Source organism: Eublepharis macularius, chromosome 8 (genome assembly GCF_028583425.1).
Source record: "Eublepharis macularius isolate TG4126 chromosome 8, MPM_Emac_v1.0, whole genome shotgun sequence".
Taxonomy (NCBI): Eukaryota; Metazoa; Chordata; class Lepidosauria; order Squamata; family Eublepharidae; genus Eublepharis; species Eublepharis macularius.
In genome coordinates, this window is record NC_072797.1 from 36,259,019 (window position 1) to 36,277,743 (window position 18,725).

Genomic DNA, 18,725 nt, shown 5'->3' on the forward strand with positions numbered 1-18,725 from the left:
CAGCCAGGATTCATACTTCTCAACAGTATTGCTTCTACAGATGTGACAAACCACTACACAGTTCTTAAAGTGACTGCATATACTGTTCCCCTTTAAACTGTAGTCAAGATAAGAAACCACTTCAAAACAAAATCTTTATGATGTACACACATTTTAATACTAACAGTTGCCTTCTTATGCCTCTGATCTAAACACATTTATCTGTTGCCATTTCCACATGGGTTAGATGACCAAAGTGATGCTGTTTGGAAGCAATTTTTTTTCTGCCTTCTCACAGCATCATGGTGCACTTGTGTACTTCCTGGAGTTTCCCTGACTTTTCTCTGGTCTTTGCAAACCTTAGTTTGTTGCAAAGTTTTGGGAAAGATGGCAGCAAAGCTTAGATGGCTGCCCTGCGAATAGTAAAATTTGGATCTTCCTGGAACCATGCGGCCATTTCCTTCTCCCATCACCAGGGTGCTAAATGTCACCGAGCCCACAGCACAGCGCTCCCTTGCTCACAACTTTTCAAATGCTGAAACAACAGGGGGTATTTCAGCAGGTGATAAGGAACACATTGGTGGAGGGGGCAAGAGCACATCAGTCTGCCGCACTGCATGTCCAATCATGACAGCAGCATCCTCGTGGCTGCCACAAGGAAGCCAACAAGTCTAGTTTGGCCCAGAGCCTGCTCAGCTGAGTGGCAGTCATGGGCATCATGCATGATTTGCTGTGTGTTCTTCAAAAGGGTTGGTGCACTGGTCAATGAGGATGGTCAACTGCCCACTTCCAAAAGCCTGAAAGGGGCTCAATGGAAAGCAGAAGAGAGGGATGTTAGAAGCCCACTCCACTCCAGCCCACTCCAAGATGAGATCATGGGCCATTCAGGGCAGCGCTCTGAGACCCTCGCTACAAGTGACATCTTACACGCGAACGGCACTTGATCATTTTCGCAAGTCTTTCTGGGAATTGAAGTCCCTCTCCCCCACCCCTTTTCTTTCTGTTCCTTCCCCTCTCTGTTAGAATGTCTGCCTGAAGAGATAGAGAAAGCCTACGATAGCAGCTTTTGCAAATCGTCTTGCTGGGGGGTGGGGGATGCTCTGGAGAAAGCTGACATGTCGGTGAAGTCCTAGTGTCCTTTCAGTGATCTTTGGGGGCGGGCAGCTGCAACTTTGCTAATCGTCTTGCTCGGGGGGAGATGCTCTGGAGAAAGCTGAGAAAGTCGCAGCTGCCCACCCCCAAAGATCATTGAGAGCAGGCTTGTGACTAGAGGAGTGATTTGCAAAAGCAGGCTTTCTCTGTCTCTTCAGGCAGCCATTCTAACAGAGAGGGGAAGGAACAGAAAGAAAAGGGGTGGCGGAGAGGGACTTCAATTCCCAGAAATTCTTGCGAAAATGATCAAGTGCCGTTCACGTGTAAGATGTCACTTGTAGCGAGGCTCTCAGTTTACAAGGGCAGGCATCCCTCAATACTGCTGTAGTTGTTATATGCCATGAGGATCCCCTTCTCCCAGGCCACTGCCCTGATGCCTTTTTTACCAAGGAAAACTGAGCAGGCAATCTGATCATGAACTTCCAGCATCTTGCACATTTTGATCTCATTTAATCCAGTAACTGAACCTTAGAAGCAAATATTAAACTGGATCAGAAACAACAGTGAGCAATAATTTTCAATATCAATATAAAAACTTGTATCTTCATCTCAACTTCATCAATACCATATCTATTGTAATACTGGCATAATGTTTCTGCAACCGCAATATAAATTAATGTTTTGTGAATTAAACTGTTATAATTGCTGATAAACACATTTTAAGTATTTATGCTATACAGCAGTAGGTATTTCAAAGTCAGACTGTTAGTGAATAGTAATATACAAAAAAATGAACCATTAGAATGGTTTTTTGAACTGAAAAGCAGCACAGATGAAAAAAAGGCTACGATTAAAGTTATTAAATCCTGATTTAAAATTATTTCAAACATTTACTCACTTGTGACCAATCTCATGTGCGATGGTAAAAGCTGAACCTAGGCCAATATCTTCATTAATGCTACAACTCCTTTCAGGCTCACACATTCCAGCGACAGAGGCCAAGCCTGAACAAACAAAAGGAGACACAAAGGGTCATGCCAAGGTGTTTCAATCTTAAAAGCCCAGTTATAAATGTCTGGGTTCTCTTTAATAACCTCCATGGATAGAAGCAGCAGTTGGCAAAAGGTTAACTTTCTAGTCATTGCAAAATCACTAGGGGGAATTTCACTTTGCCGGCTAGACATTAATATTTTCTGAACTGCAGTCACTGCTGGAAAATGTCTAGACTAGGGGTTAGATTTATAAATTTTACTTCTGGTAACTTGGGACCACCTAGTAACTTGAGCCAGGAGAGGGAATTCAAGCAAGCATTTCTATTTTAACATTCTTGAGGTTGCAGAAAGCAAAATGTATCCACATTATTTTTCTAAAAAGATCTGTTTAAGTTTAGTGGGTTCATAAAACATACAAGCAACATTTTTAGCTACAAAAAACCCAAGTAGTGTATTTTTAGGATTTTTTATGAAAACAAAAACTCAATGCACCAATTGCAAGGAAAGACATATTAACTAAATTCACAAAACCACGGAGACTTTTATTTATCATAGAATTCTGAAACAAATTCAGACTACATACATATGTTCTTTGAACTTTCTAAAATTAAATAAAACCAACAGATATTTACAAAATATTACTCATGCACTTTAATATTACACATAATGTACAGTATTTCAAGCTTAATCTGTTGCCACTTCTGATAGATAGCAATCTGCAGCCTTAAACGGTATTTCTCTGTGTGGACTGTTATCTGGAAAAAAGATTAACATACCCTCCTATGGGATTATATGCCCTGAAAATACAAGAACTGGAAAAAGAATACATATAGTGTTTAGGGCAACATATCGTTCATCAGAAAAGAAAACGAAATTATTACTTGATACTAGAGATGGGCACGGAACAGAAAAAAAATGAACCGCTTGGTTCGAGGTTCGCTCATTTTGCCGGAACACAAACCATGAACTTCCGAACCACACCCTATTCCCAAACCTGTTCGAGTTCGGGGTTCTGCTGCCGCCTGGCAGCACCCCCTGTGCCCACCTGCACGGCCCTACGGGCGACCACACAGCTGGTGTGTGGGTCATGTAGGCGGCCGCCCCCTCCTTGCAAGCGGGTGTTGGGAGGCGGCCAGCCACCTCCCAACTTGGGGCAGGGGGTCTGGCTGTTGTGCGGTGTCATCCCATGGACAGATCAGAAGTGGGAGACGCTGCTGCCGGAGAGACTCCCCCACCCCAGAACTGCTGCTCCCAGCCTCTGACGGGCCACATACTCTGCCTCCCACCCCCCATGTCCAGTCTTGCCTAACAAGGAATGCTTCATTGTGGTGCAGTAAAACAGAAGCCAAAAGTGAGAGGAACTACAGGGGAAAATGGAGGACAAACTCAACAGTGAGGGAGTGAGGTGGGAAGAAGCGGCCTTGGCACAGAAATTGAGTGTGTTGAGCCCCAAAACCACCTCCACCAGTCACTTTCCCCAGCTGCACGTGGGCTGAAAATAAAAAAAACGGAGTGGCCACTGAGCGCTGATGATGTGCATGCACGCAAAGGCGAGCTTAAGAAGCGTGCAAGTGGGGATCCTGCAGACAGGAAAGCTACCTGTGCAGTTGTGTGTCAGCAGGCAGCCCCCAAAACCAACTCCACCCAGACACAGTCCCCAGCTGGAAAGGGGCTCAAAATAAAATGAAACAATGTGTGCACTGATGGTGTGCGTGCGCACAGCAGAAGCACGCTGCACAACAGAAGCATGCAAGTGGGGTGCCTGCAGACAGAAAAGCTACCCATGCAGTTGTGAGTCAGCGGGCAGCCCCCTAAACCAACTCCACCGAGACACTGTCTCCAGCTGGAAAGGGGCTCAAAATAAAATGAAAAAGTGCATGTGCTGATGGTGTGCACAGGAGAGACGTTTGAGCAACCCTGTGCAGATGTGAATCTGCACACCAGAGGCATGAGCCCAGTGGCACTGGCTGGAGAGGTGCTCCAAATAAAAGTGAAGGGCATGGGAGGATTGTGCAAAAAAGAGGGCAGACTTCACTGCACCACACAAATCCACACAGAGAGCAAACAGCTCCGTGCGGTGTGAGTTAGCTCACCAGAGTCGCAAGCCCCCCAAAACACCACCCAGTCAGTGGTGCAGGCTGTAAAGGCACTCCAAATAAAAAAGAGGAGTGTGGAGAAAAGAGGAAAACTGCACTACACTACACAAGTGCACACACACAGGGAGCCAGCCTACAGAAAAGTGAGACTCCTTGGAGGGGGGGGGCACACAAAACAGAAGACAGACCCTCCCAAAAGCAGAGGAAGAAAGAAGGGCTCCTTGGGGAAGGGGGGCCACAAACCCCCAGAAACCAAACCAGAAGATTGGAGCTCAAAAAAGCAGAGGGGGAGAAACAGAGAAAAAGCAAATAAAACTCACTTAGAAAAGCAAAGGCCTAGGACTAGGCTGGGGAGGGGGTGGTGGTGAAAAGCTAGCATTGGAATGGGGTGGGGGAAGAAAGGGAAAAAAGCACCCTTTTCCAAGAACCTCCCCCAGTCCCCAGTAAGAAAAGGAAGAAAGAGAAAAGAAAAGAGGATTTTTAGTGCCTTCCCAAGAAGCAAGAAGTGGCCACAGATCCTCTCCTAGCAAAACAGCCACCATTAAAACCCCATTTACTTTCAAATGGTTAGAAAAACCTTGGCGCTAGGAGTTTTAATCCCAGAAGACCTTAAGGACCTTTTCAAACACAACTATACAAACTGGATAACAAAATTGAATTTATTAATTCAGAGTTGGAACAAACTATACTTTTCATGGTCTGAAAAATTTGATCTGATCAAATCTATTGTGCTTCCACATTTTCTTTTTCTTTTTCAAAATCTACCTATACATATCCCAAGTAAGGATTTGAAATCCTGGCGGACATCTATAAACTCTTTCATCTGGGAAAATAAAAAACCCAGATTAAGTTTTTCTATCTTATCTCGCCCATCTAAACTTGGAAGATAGGGCTTGCCAGACTTAACTGGATATTATGAAGCCATCCAAATGAAGAATATTACTGCATACCTTAATTCAGACCAATCAAAAGATTGGATTGCGATTAAACAAGCCTTTCTGACTTCTGTATCTATGGAAGATTTAATCTGGAGTACTCCTAAATAGAGACCGAACCTAATCCAAATGCTTCCACTCTTAAATTCTACTTTACAAATATGGGACATAAAAAGAACATCATCAGCTACCAACGTCTCTCCACTATCTTCTTTTTTACAACAAAAATGGTTCATCCCGGGCAACTCTAAAGAATCTTTCCCTTTGTGGAGAGCACTAAAATTAACAAGACTATGGGATGTTACCTCCAAAAAATTTCTAAAACCCAAATCCCAATTGGAGTCATCAGCCAACATCAAATTACCATGGTTTGAATATTTTCAGTTAAACCACTTAATTAATAGCCCAACGATACAAGCACAACTTAAAAAACCTCATACTGATTTTGAAAAACTGTTAATTTCTCGTAGTAAAAAAGAAAAAGGTTTCATCTCTATTCTTTATAAAATCCTAAACTCCCAAAAGTGGAGTAAAAAAGGAAACTATCAGTTTCGGTGGCAGTCAGACTGCAATGACTCACAATGGGCACAAATTTGGTCTCAAAAATATGCTCCACTAATGCTATTAATATCAGAACAACCTTCAGAAAAATCAGGCACAGGTGGTACCTAACCCCACTCAAGCTACACTATATAAATCCTTCATACGACCCACAATGCTGGCGTGGCTGCAAACAAACAGGCTCTTTTTTCCACTGTTGGTGGAATTGCCCTTTGATTTCACATTACTGGAGCCTGATCTTCAACATGACTGGGAAAATAACTGGGTATGTCATTCAACCACGTCCTGAACTTGTTTTTCTTAATTTGTGGGGAAATGAGGACATCCCCATAATCCGAAAAGATCTGATTTCAATCATGATCAGTGCAGCCAAAACCATAATCACAAAATCATGGAAATCCAAAGTCCCACTCATAATACAGCCTTGGATTAATAAATTATGGGAATTTCTCACAATGGAGAAAATCACAGACTGCATCTCAACTGCTGAGAACCAGAACTTCCAATCCAATTTCTATGAGAAATGGTGGCCTTTTCTGGACTATATGGAAAAGCAAAACAATTACTTGCAGTCAACAGCTGACAATCTCAAAGTTATAGCAATTTATTAAATTTTACGTTCTTTCGTTGTCTTTACCACATATATTGTAAATACTGCCAAGGCAATTGATACGCTGTCTCGAGTACATGTTTATATTCATACTGTTTATATAGTTATATGGTTATATATTTGGTTTTTTTACTATTGCATATTAATCAAAAATAAACATTTTTTTAAAAAAAGCCAGCCAGCCAGCAAGCTCTCTACAACCCACTCAGGAGAAAAATGAAACCAGGTCACATGACTTTCCATATTTATAGAAAAAGCCAAGATTAGAACAACACAGGAGCACTCTGTTTGGGAGAAAAAGGTGCCTAATATGGTTTTGGAGGAAAAGATTGGTGTTACCATGACTGCTGAAGACCCATCTCCTCAGTAGCCTTAGAGATCCTAACCCTCCCCCCTTTCCCTGGCTGGATTGGCCAGACATGGGAGCTCTCTACTTGCCAAGGACAGCTGCCAATCAAACGTGGAGGCCTCAGATTGGAGGCAACCTGAAGACTGCCACCGTTGCCTGGGTGATGAAATGAATGTGTGTTGCTGCTAAAACCAGGAAAATGGAACATTAGGAAAGTTCGTTTGTTCCTTAAAAATGTGGCTGCCCGGAACACGTTTCTTTAAAAACGAACCAGCCGTTCCAAATACAATTATGTTCCATGGTTCGTTTTCTGCCCATCTCTACTTGATATGTTTTTGTTCACAAAAGAACCAATTACCCCAGTGCTTCAGATTTTGCACCCACTTTGTACTTTCTAGTCAGTTTGCTTGTTTTAACCCATTACTTAGACACAATTCTTAACTCACCCTGTGATCTCTTTATTCAACTGACAGCCCTACTGCGGACCAATTCATATGTTTCAAAGTCCACATGGTCCGCCACCTGATATGCACATGGAATTCAGTTCTCAAGTTCACAGGACCTTGATTCAGATCAGGAAAGTGATGTGCAAGGATTGTGTTTAAACTTTCTCACCCTGCAATGTTTTCCTGACTTGAAATGGCCCTGGGAACCGCTACTTGCTCCAATGGAGAAACATATACGAAGCCATACGTATATATAGGTTCCCCCAATGAGGAAACCACTGCCCAGGACCATTTCAGGTCATGAAAATGGCACTGGGGAAGCTGAAGCGCCTTCTCCCCTTGCAGTGCACTGGCTCCAAATCCAAATCAGGCCACTGCACACTTGGGAACTTAGAGCCAAGCTACAAGAGATGAATTACACTAGGAGGAGCACGTGAAGGGAGTCGCAATGTTAGCCGGGAAGCTGAGTTTTAAAAGAGATTGGAAGGCTTTGTCAATTTCCCCTCTCTACAGAGCCAGGGAGATTGCTGCTCAGAGGGTTTGTTAATTTTCTCTTTGCCTCAGAAAGGCTCTGTTAGTTTCACTTCCCCTTTTAAGAGGCAAAGAAGAAATAAACAAACCTTCTGAGCAGCATCTTCCTGGCTCTGTAGAGAGGGGAAATTGTCAAACCCTTCCAATCTCTTTTAAAACTCAGCTTCCGGGCTAACACTGCAACTCTGCTTCACATGCTCCTCCTTGTGTAATTCGTCTCTTGTAGCTTGGCTCAGAGTTCCCAGCATGGAACTTTCGACACACATTTGATCAAAATCTTTATGATGGTCACGTGTCTGCTGTGTGGATTTTGTCAAATCCCGCAGAATTAGAGTTGATTCATGCAAAGTTCATGAAATAGGAATACACACAGCAATCTTATTTGCGGTTACGAATCAAAACAATAACAAAATTTTCCTTTCCACACTCACTCACCTGTGTATTACACATTTTAGGAATATTCTAAATATTTTATTTTTGATTGTCTTTCAATAGCTAAAACCAAGAGGCCATGGATGGGAGATGAGGATAACAGCCTGATGTTTTATTTGTTAATGGAGGTTATATACCACTTTTCGATTTGAATTCTCAAAGACATACTTTATCTTCCAATAAATGTTTGAGCTATATTGCCAATGCCCATCCTTAAGTTCTTGGAACAGACTGCAGCAAAAGTTTAAAAAAAACCCTCAACTCCTGATAAAATAAGTGAAAAACTACCTGATCAACTGTGGACAGTGAAGGTTATTAATCAACTCCCCCCTCAGTCTAATGTAAAGCTAACATGATAATAATATTACACTTGTCTAAAGTTAATTGCCATTGTAATCAAACAGAGCCATTCATAAAAGCAATAATACACATAGCTCCTTTCCATGCAGGCAAACATCCAAAAAATCAAAAGATTTATTACCCTATTTCTGGACACTTATTTTTTTAAAAATGCCTGCAAACAGGGATGCGATTTCAGCATGAGACGAACTAGTTGTGAATTTTAAAACTAGACACATAGCAGCTGAAAATTAACAATTTCTGTAGTAGATTAACTCTGAGTTGGGAAATGCCTGGAGACTTGGGAATGGAGTCTCGGGAGGCCAGTGTTTGGAGAGGGGAGGACCTCAGTGGGATATAATACCATAGAGTCCATTCTCTAAAGCAGACATCTTCTCCAAGGGAACTGATCTCTGCAGCCTGGAGATCAGTAATTCTGGGAAATCTTCTGGCCCCACTTGGAGGTTGGCAACCTTAAAATGCTTTATTACTAGTTTATTGAGGAAGAATTTTTATATGGACCAACAGCCTGTTATCTCAAGTGCCTTATTGGGCTGTTGTAATCTAACTTCATGAGTTAAGTGAATGAATGAAGTAAACTCAGCTAACTCCGTAGAGAAATTGTGTAGTAAGATTACAAAATTCTGGCAAAATTATACAGAAAACGTCTTTCTGTAAGTATTCCACTACTTCACTAAGCAAAATTTTGAAAGAATTGTCAAGTTTTTTTAAAGGTTTCAATTATTTTAAATAGCACTTCAATAGCTAATTTTGGTTTATCAGCACAGAAAATTACATAAAATATGTGATAATATAAACGTGTTGCAGAATTTAAACATGACAATGATGATAGGACAGATTTTTCACTTCATGAGGCAATCAGATAAATGATCTCAAATATAATTTGCTTACATTTTACGGATGTTTTTCCTCTTTTCTGGGAGTCTTCTTTGGCATTGTGAAATGTATCAGAGCCCTCAATTTACTTCATTTAAAATATTGATCACTTTCTTGGTTCTTAATGTTACAATAAAATGCCTAGCAAAACATATTTTCATATTCAATTTCCATATAAACATCTGATTTGAGAAATCGGTTCAAGAAACAAAGTCTAACAAATCAAAGCTAAAGACCAAAACATTCAAGAAATAAATAGTAAGTTTGGTTACACTTTGCAACCTTACCCAGTGTTCCACAAGGCTTGTTTTTATATGTGCAGATATCATATCTGTAAAAGGGGAGAGGAAAATAGATATATTTATATGAAGCTCAAAGTGGCAATACATTTTCTATTTATCACATTTCTATAGTATAACTCCAGTTGTCAGACTGCAATCAGTGTAATTATGTGCAGCCAGCTGGAGTGTCGGCTCCGCTCTCTGGTGTAAACCACAGGCTGAAGTATGCTCACAGCCTCTGGCCTCAGGCCAGTGGGACACCTGCCAGGAAGGAAAAAAAGGTTAAAGTGGACCTTTGTAATCTCTGGCCTTATAAAACAGTCTGCCATTCTGTGATGAAGTTACAGTAGTAGGTCTGCTTAGCATTACTATTCGAACAAGAAAACTAGCAAAATATTCTTATATATCTACTGAAATATTTTCTTCTCAAGAACACTACTTAAGATGCTGAACAGTTATGTTTAAATCCTAACATTCGGCACCTTGCTTCCTTTCTTAACAACAGTATCACACAACTTGCAAATTTCCAAAACCTTCAGCATATTAATATATGAATTCCTTTACATAGTATTTAGTACATTTTGAAGTACTTCACAGTACAGTAAGAATTTCTTTCACCCTCTCACATAAAAGTTAACAAAACGTTAACAAAAGAGGGAGAAGGTAGAAGAGAAAAAAGGAGTCAGAAAATTTATATGTAATTATTCCATTTTAGAAATCCAAATAATGATTCAAATGCCACCAAAGAAATGCTTGACATTTTTTTCAAGCAGCTATAGCATGAACGTTTGACCATTTTCAGTGCGAAATCTAAGCAGTTTATATCTGTTTATGCCTCTCCAGACAAAAATAAGGATAAACAGTTGCATGGTAACAAGTACGTTAATCCTGTATTTGAATAGGAAAAAGTTTCAAAGAATAAGAAGGGTGATGTGATTTATAGGCTTACGGCATGTCATAGGTAACAATATGTTAGGCAAGCCCTATCAGAGACTTCTTTTTCCAATAAGATAGTTTCAGATGGATAGCCGTGTTGGTCTGCCATAGAAAAGCAAAATGTGGGTCCAGTAGCACCTGAAAAAACAGCAAGATTTCCAGGGTATAAGCTTTCAAGAGGGAATGCTCCCTTGGGAGCTTCCTCTCTCGACAGCTTACTGGAAATCTTGCTGGTCTTTAAGGTGCTACTTACTGGACTCAAATCTTGCTCTACTTTTTACATGGTTTCACTCTTCTACTTTTTTAATATTATGGGCAGTTAACATGGGTAGTGTTCTATATTATGTATTTCATCACATGACCTAACATTAACTGTTAGACCACAGAAGAAATTATAGGACAGAGACAGAGATGGTTTCAGTTATATATAAATATTCTAATGAAATAAATTAACTGTACTGATGGCAACAGTGTATCTTAGTGAGTATCTTCCTTCAGGTGAATCCATTAGACGAGTTTTAAAATCATTGAATGTGCTGTTTCTGTGGGAAAATTTGTTTTGAAAATGCTTTAGATAAGAGTCTGTTCTGTGACTGCACTGCAACTGCAACTTTATCCCCACCATTATGGTTCACGAATCCGATGCAACATCCCATTTTTATTTATAGTTCCCAAACTGAAATGCTTATTTTCCTCAAAGATTTCAAATTCTTTTAAACTGCTTCAACAACTTGTATAGAAATCTCTTTGACAAATTTTAACAGTTTAATAGCATTATCCTAAGCAGAGTTACATTCTTCTAAACCTATTGAAGCTAAAGGGTTTAGAAGGGTACAAGTCTGCTTATGATGGCACTGTTTTTTAAGTTGGTTGGGCTTTTGTTTGCTATAGATTGCCTTGGGCATTGAGAGTAAAAAAAAATATATGGCAAGCCAGTTTAATAGCACTGGTTAAGAATGGTGAGCCATGAAGTCCCTCGCCCAAACCTTTCCTTAGTCTCTAATTGATTTATACTCAGCCACAGTTCTGCCTTTGCAAAAGGGAAATAATAATAACAGCCTATCTATCTTAGAGAGTTGCTACAAGCATTACTGATGCAATATAAGAGAAGTACTCAGACAATTTTAAATGTATTTTCATTACATTGTTTTGGCCACTCCTGTTGTAGACATTTGTCACATTTCAACTACTGCAATTGATAGCAAAAAAGGTTGTATGAGATTTCGGTAATTACTGTTTAACAATGAGTGCCTTCCAAGTTCAAAAGCATCTTGCATATGTAGACATTCCAAAACACAAATGGAGCTCCTGCAATGTGCATGGGCTTCCTTTACTGTAATGCAAACCAAACATACTGTCAGTGTTGAAATGACAGGAAAACTTATTTGCCTGGGAGATGTGTACAATATTCCTCCTTTGGATAAAGCTGAATAATCCATCTTTATCTTTGGATAAAGCTGAATAATCCATTATTAAAGAAACTATATTTGTAAAAAAAAAAATAACAAGTTATCTTTTTCTGGATTTAAAGACACTGGACCAAAGGTGAATTGTTTGGGGATTAAATATTACAAGCTCATAGTTTTTTTCAAAGCTTTAGCAAAAAATGGAAAATACATTTTTTTAGTAATAATAATTCTTAGCACAAGACACAATGAAGACCTAAGTAATGTCACTCCAATTTAAGCCAGTGGGCAGACTGGAGTAGCTCTGCTTAGAACTGTACTGGTTTATTTGATTTTTTTGTGCCATAGCATCTGCTTAATCTTACAGAATGTGGCATACCGCAACAGCATTTTGCCTTAAAATAAAGAACACAGCTCATTTGGTTTCATCCTCAAAAGCCTCAAAACCAAAAAAAAGCTATTTAAACCAGGGAAGGAAAAGAATGATTTACATGTCACGTTTCTCAATAAAAATAGCTTTTCTATTATTAGCTTGTTGGGTATTTTAAAAGTTGCCACAAGTAAGCCAAAGGGCTGCCTGTGGTATTCCATTTCACTATTTCATAGTGGAATATACTGCCATGAGTTAAAAGAATGGGAAAGTATCACCTTTTTATGGTAGCAATTCATTAAGAATGTATACGACATAATTTTAACAAAAAATACTATTTCTACGATATATATTATATAGTTCTGGATCTACTATAGACCCCACAAAAAATACATGTACACAGAATTTTATGGGTTGTATGTGTTTCAGGACACTATTGCTTTAAAATTTTCTTGTGTAGACATTCCTATTTTGGGAATGTTTTCCTGTAGCCACCATTTTGCAAGATGGCCGATATAGTTATTTCAATATTTAAAATTCACATAAGATTTTCATCTTAGTGTCAAAATATATGTTTTTGAGATCAATAAAGCTAAATGCACTATTATATTCATTGTAGATGCTGTCATTTTTCCTGTAGCAACCATTTTGCAAGATGGCAGATTTTTTTCACATTCTTGTAGGATGTTAATATTGGTATCAAAATGTATGATTTGGAGGGTCAATAAAACTAAATATATTTCTTTTGTTGTGAAAACAGTTATTTCCCCTCTAGCCACCGCACTGTATGATGGCAGAATAATATTTCCATAATTTGTAATATCTCAAAGACTATTCATTGCATGATGCTAATCTTTGTCTCAAAACACACATTTTAGGGGGGTACAAATTTCAAATAAAGTATAATTTGTTTTGTAGAAGTAGCCATTTTAAATATTTTAAACATTGGATCAAAAGTGAAAAACTGCATCTTAGAGCAAAATATTACTGGGAGTGATGGCTTGCAAGCAGTTTTTGTGTGCAGTACTATATTTTTATTTTGTAAATTGTTGTAATTTTTTGAATAAAATATTATTATTAAAAAAAAGTTGCTCCAAATCATCACCGACTTGTGTTTTTGTTAGTAACAAAAATGCATTTATTTTTATTTTTTGTTGCAGGTAAAATGTCATCCCTGGAAACAGAAATGGAAGCTGAAGGTGGGAGCAAGGAGCTTCATGTCTATAATGCATTAACTAAATGCATTAAATAATGTAAATTTTTAAAAATATATGTTAAGCTGCAAATGCAAAAATAAAAATAAAACTGAGTGATAGAGGCCAAAAAAAGAGTCAGTGAAGTGGCTGGCTGCAGTGAGGCAGGATGAGATGCTGAAGCATCTGAAGCTCCTGAAGGAAAACAACCATGTGGATAATGGCTGCTACATGTCATATTGTACTGGTGTAGTTCCCCAGGGGCCGGAGTTCAGAGACCAGTTACAACCAGGCAGCAAAGAGAAATCAGAGTCCAGTCCAAAGGTCAGGGATTCCAGGAAACTGGAAAGCTAGTTCAGTCCAGGGTCAAGAGGCCCAGGTAACAAGTGCAAGTCCAGTCCAGGGTCAGAGGTTCCAGAGAAGCCAAAAGTCAGGTCCAGTCCAAGAGTCAGAGTTCCAGAGGTTAGGTAACAGCAAGGACAGTGGAACAGCCATAAAGTGTATTTGTTGCATCCACAGACTGCGGATTCTTCCAGCCATTTTTATGGCCAAGTCCTAATGAGCCAAACTCCCAGCCAATTACTTGGCAGTCATTGTGAAACTAGATGCAGAGGAGTTAGCCGTGTTAGTCTGTGGTAGCAAAATCAAAAAGAGTCCAGTAGCACCTTTAAGACTAACCAATTTTATTGTAGCATAAGCTTTCGAGAATGGATTGTGAAACTACACATCCATCTCAGTAGTTGACAGTTGATGACAGCTCATGACTCATGAGTCTTGCACTCCTCCTACATTCTTGCAGCTCAATACATCTCTGACAGCGTTGGTGCTGCAAGGGTGTAGGAGAAGTGGGTGGACTGGGAGTAGTTTCAGCAGCCTTGTTGACTGCTTCAAAATTCTGTGACACTGACTCAGTCTCAGCTGTAGGCTGTGCTTTCTGATCAGCAAGTAACCTAACCTGTTGTTGCTCTTCATCTGACTCAAAGTCAGCTGCAGCTGGGTTAATTTGAGGGCTAACTGCAGGCAACTCTTTGTCTGATGAATCATCACTGAGCACAGACTGAGGCTGACACATATACTTTAAAGAAATCTTTAGACAAAACAGGGGAAAGCGATGCAAAAGAAACGTGTAGAGACAACATTATTTCAAGAAACAAATTCTGACACCAAGTTGAGCATGCTACATGAATTTTAAATATCAAAATAACCATATTCACCATTTTGAAAAATGGCAGTTACAAAAAAAATCCCAAAATTGAAATGTCTACCCAAGAAACGTTTAAAGCAATAGAACTCTAAAACACAACCAAACAGTAAAATTCTGTGTACATGTATTTTTATGGGGGGTCTGTTGTAGCTCCTGGACTAATAGTCATATTATTATAAATTATAATAAAAGTCTAGTCCTGGGAGGTACAGTGGAACTATATCACAAAAAGGCAAAACTACGCAAACAACACCTATTCCTCATCACAAAAACGACTGCAGCAGTTTGGCTGAAGAGTTCTAAGATGTGGAGGAATTAGCCTAAGCTACTGCTGCCATCACTGAAGTACTGAGCTCTTACACATGGAAATGAAGCCCAGTACATATGGCTAAGATGGACCCCGCCCCACAAAACCATAATGTGAACTCTCCCTTAAAAGTTTTTCTGCATGCTGAATCTTAATTCTCTCTGGAGATCTACTCCTTCCCACAAGTTTTGAAAGAGTGAGAAGAGAGATGCAAATATATTCTAATATAATATTCCCCTTGAACCTTGTGATGCCACAATGAAAGAATTATTCATGATAAATTTCTCTAATTGAAGCCTGACCCCCATTTCAATTTCTAAAGCAGGAGGAAAGGGGCAAAATGAATTGTTGTCATTACTGAAGTAAGGAAGGACTCCCAAATTCTGTAATTTATTAAGTAATTTATGTCCTTTATATTGCACTACACTGATTTCTATTACTTATAATATTTTGGCATTTATATTATTTTTGAACAGAAAATAGTATTTGTCATTTTTTGATACATTGATAAACAGTATGTGACAGGCAGTTGTTAGCCAGATGACTCCCGTCTTGCATCTGCATAAATGTTTCATAATTGAGTAAAATGTCATACAGAGAGGCAACAGGATCACAGCTGCTAACCTCTCTTGGAACCACTTGCCACTTTTCTTGGCTTCTATCTGGCATAACAACAATAACAACATTCGATTTATATACTGCCCTTGAGGACAACTTAATGCCTACTCAGAGCAGTTTACAAAGTATGTCATTATTATCCCTACAACAATCACCCTGTGAGGTTGGTGGATCTGAGAGAGCTCCTAGAAACTGTGGCTGACCCAAGGTCACCCAGCTGGCTTCAAGTGGAGGAGAGGGGAATCAAACACAGCTCTCCAGATTAGAGTACCACGTTCTTAACCACTATACCAAGTTTTCCTCTTGCAATTTTTTTACAGTCACCATCCTAGTTTTGAGTTGTATGGATCACACAGAATTGGTTATATAGGAATTTATCCTAGGTTTTTTTAAAATTTTAAAATAATATTACCATTAAACAGTTATCCAGTACTACTTTTATGTAAATTTATTTAAATTTATAATGCACATTCCAGTACAAAATAAAAATGTCCCCACCTAGAATCTTATTTTTAAAGCATTTTCAAGCAGACTACTAATCTCAGTCTGCAAAATGCATTGTGCATAAATAACTACAGAAATGAATAATTTGCACCACTGGAGCTGTGTGAAAATGGCAGCCTAAGCCTTTAATCATTGTTATGCTTTAGCTTAAAATAAACACAAGAACCAGCTGATACAGCAAACCTGAATTATGTTTATGCCAGCTCGGACTTCTGATCATATAAGGTTTGTTTCATGCATTATAGCTGGAATATGCTGGATTTGTTTCAAATAAGTGTGAGACATCTCTAGGAACATTACTATTTCTACCATTTAATGTCAGAAAAATAAAACTGCGATAAAAAAATATTACAAATATTACATTTTAACACTACTAATGATAGGTCCCTATTGAACACATGAACACTCTTTCAAAGTATATTGAAAAGGTTCCTCCATCTTCTATTTCCCTAATTTTCCATTGTACTTGACAACTCTGCATTCTTTTTAAACTGCTATAGCAGCATTTGCTGTGAGCTGAAATCAGCAATAAATAAGGTCATCAAGATTTCACATCTGATAATTTAACCATTTTCCTGCCTAAGGCCCAAAGCCTTTTACACTGCACTCATTGTTTTAAAAAAGCCAGTCTCAACACAAACTAGATAGACAATGAAAACTTTTGTAAAAAGATTAGATCAAGTTAGTTGTTAACAATGATTGCTAGGGTACCTCTTCAAAGTCTTGTAATCATGTAATAACTCATAACTTTCATCAGAATCCAAATAATAGTTCCAAGTGCTAAAGTAGTACAGCAGATTCTGCAAACTCAGATGTTGTAAATATTCTACGTTAGGTGTAAATCCTGTAAAACAACTGAATTACTAGCTGCATGTTTGGATATTTTTTTCATTAAAGTTTATCTATTTGTATTTCTTTTTTACTTCACAGTATTACTCAAAACCAAACTCTTCGAGATATTTAGTTGTTTCTTAAAAATGATAGCCAAATTATGCTCTTGGCCAAGTTCCAGGCCTCCAAACAGTTCTTCTACCGTCATAGCTTGAGCTTGTTAACATTAATTGACTGTCAAGATGATCCAGGTCAGCATGAAGGCTCAAGAATAGATGGGAACTAGGGAAAATTTAACTGCAAGTTTTTTCTAGCATGCAAGATTATTGTGGCTATTGTTATATGTTTGGCAGTATGTTCATCTCAATTCCATTTCTCCCAAGAAATCTGTAACATCATATGGCTGAAAATAAATGCTAATGAATGCAGAGACTTGAGGGAAATACACAAAAGGGAGCCAAGGAGAATGGTGAGAACTGTAAGGTAGAAACACTTATCTTAGTATGTTGTTATGAAATGACAAAGGAACCATAACTGTATGGGATGCATTTAAAAATGAAAAAATCTCAGTACTGCTACTGAGGGAGCAAAGAGATTAAAGACTCACTGAATGTTTTCTTCAGGTTGCATAAGAAAGCAGAGAAACATAGTTACCATTTTAGAAATATCACAAGCTTTGTATTTGGGCAGAAAAGCACAACTAATTACAGCATCAAGGACTGCTCCGATGAATTAGAAATTGTGTATCAAGATAAAACTGATTTTCCATCTAGATGCAAGGCCGGAAAAGAGGGCAGAAGTGGAATGAATATTACAGAAAAGGTTGTTCTAAGTTCACCACCAGCAGCCAATTATCGATGATGTACAGGAAGACTATGATGTTTTCTAATCTAAGAGGTACTGCAATGACCACCATGCACTCCATGTGGGGCTATTACCAAATGAAAAGGAAATACACGGTATAGATGTCAGACTGTGGCTAAATAAGGCTCTCACTACAGGGTTCCCTTTAGAAGCAAACACAAGTCCATTGTTTGAGAAAGGAAACTTTACTGCAGACAAGGTCCATTATAGTCCACTGTCCTGAATAGGAGACTCAGGATGGTACATGATCATTGTTACCAATGAACAGCAAGCATAGGATACAGAGTAACAATACCCATCTGGAACAGCCTCCCCCCACAGTTCTCAAAACAACATCTTTCAGTCTTGGGAAGCTGCTCTCCTTCAAGGCCAATGCTTGGTGGAACGGTGTTAGACAAAACAGTCTCCTCCGGTGGGAATGCTGCCTGGGAACTGGTGCACCTGGGGAGAAAGCACTTAAACACTAGAAGCATTAGAAAATGGAGTCAGTACAGTTTAGATATATACTGGACCTGACATTCTGCCCCCCTTAAAACAGATCCCCCCCTGGTTTATATGGGTAGCGAGTATGAAAAGCTTTGGTTAATCTAGGAGCATGAACATGTGCAGAGTTCACCCATTCATCGTAACCAGAATCAAAGTCCTTCCATCTAATGAGGTAAAAAAGCTGATTTCGCTTGAGTTTAGAGTCCAAAATTTGTTGTACCTCATAGTGTATTTGGTCGTCAATTAAAGTTGGAATGGGTGGAGCTTTGATGTGCCATTTGTTGTCGGTGGGAGCTCTCTTTAAAAGGCTGACATGGAACGTATCGTGCACATGGCGCAGATTCTTGGGCAAAGTTACAGCAACAGTCACTTTATTTATTATCTTGCGCACAGGAAAAGGTCCCAGGAATTTCAGAGCGAGTTTGCGGCTTGTCTGAGCTAGTTTCAGGTTTTTTGTGGAAATATA

The 18,725-nt window shown here is 39.1% G+C and overlaps 1 protein-coding gene across 1 annotated transcript in view; it reads right to left on the reverse strand.

Annotated features, from left to right (window-relative positions):
• Positions 1–18,725, reverse strand: part of ADAMTS6 (ADAM metallopeptidase with thrombospondin type 1 motif 6) — a 275,919-nt gene that overhangs the window by 202,095 nt on the left and 55,099 nt on the right. Inside the window, exons 7-8 of the mRNA XM_054986105.1 lie at positions 9,547–9,590; positions 1,970–2,075 (exon numbers count right to left, since the gene is read on the reverse strand). Coding sequence (XP_054842080.1) covers positions 1,970–2,075; positions 9,547–9,590 — 150 coding nt within the window. The remainder of the gene's footprint in view (positions 1–1,969; positions 2,076–9,546; positions 9,591–18,725) is intronic.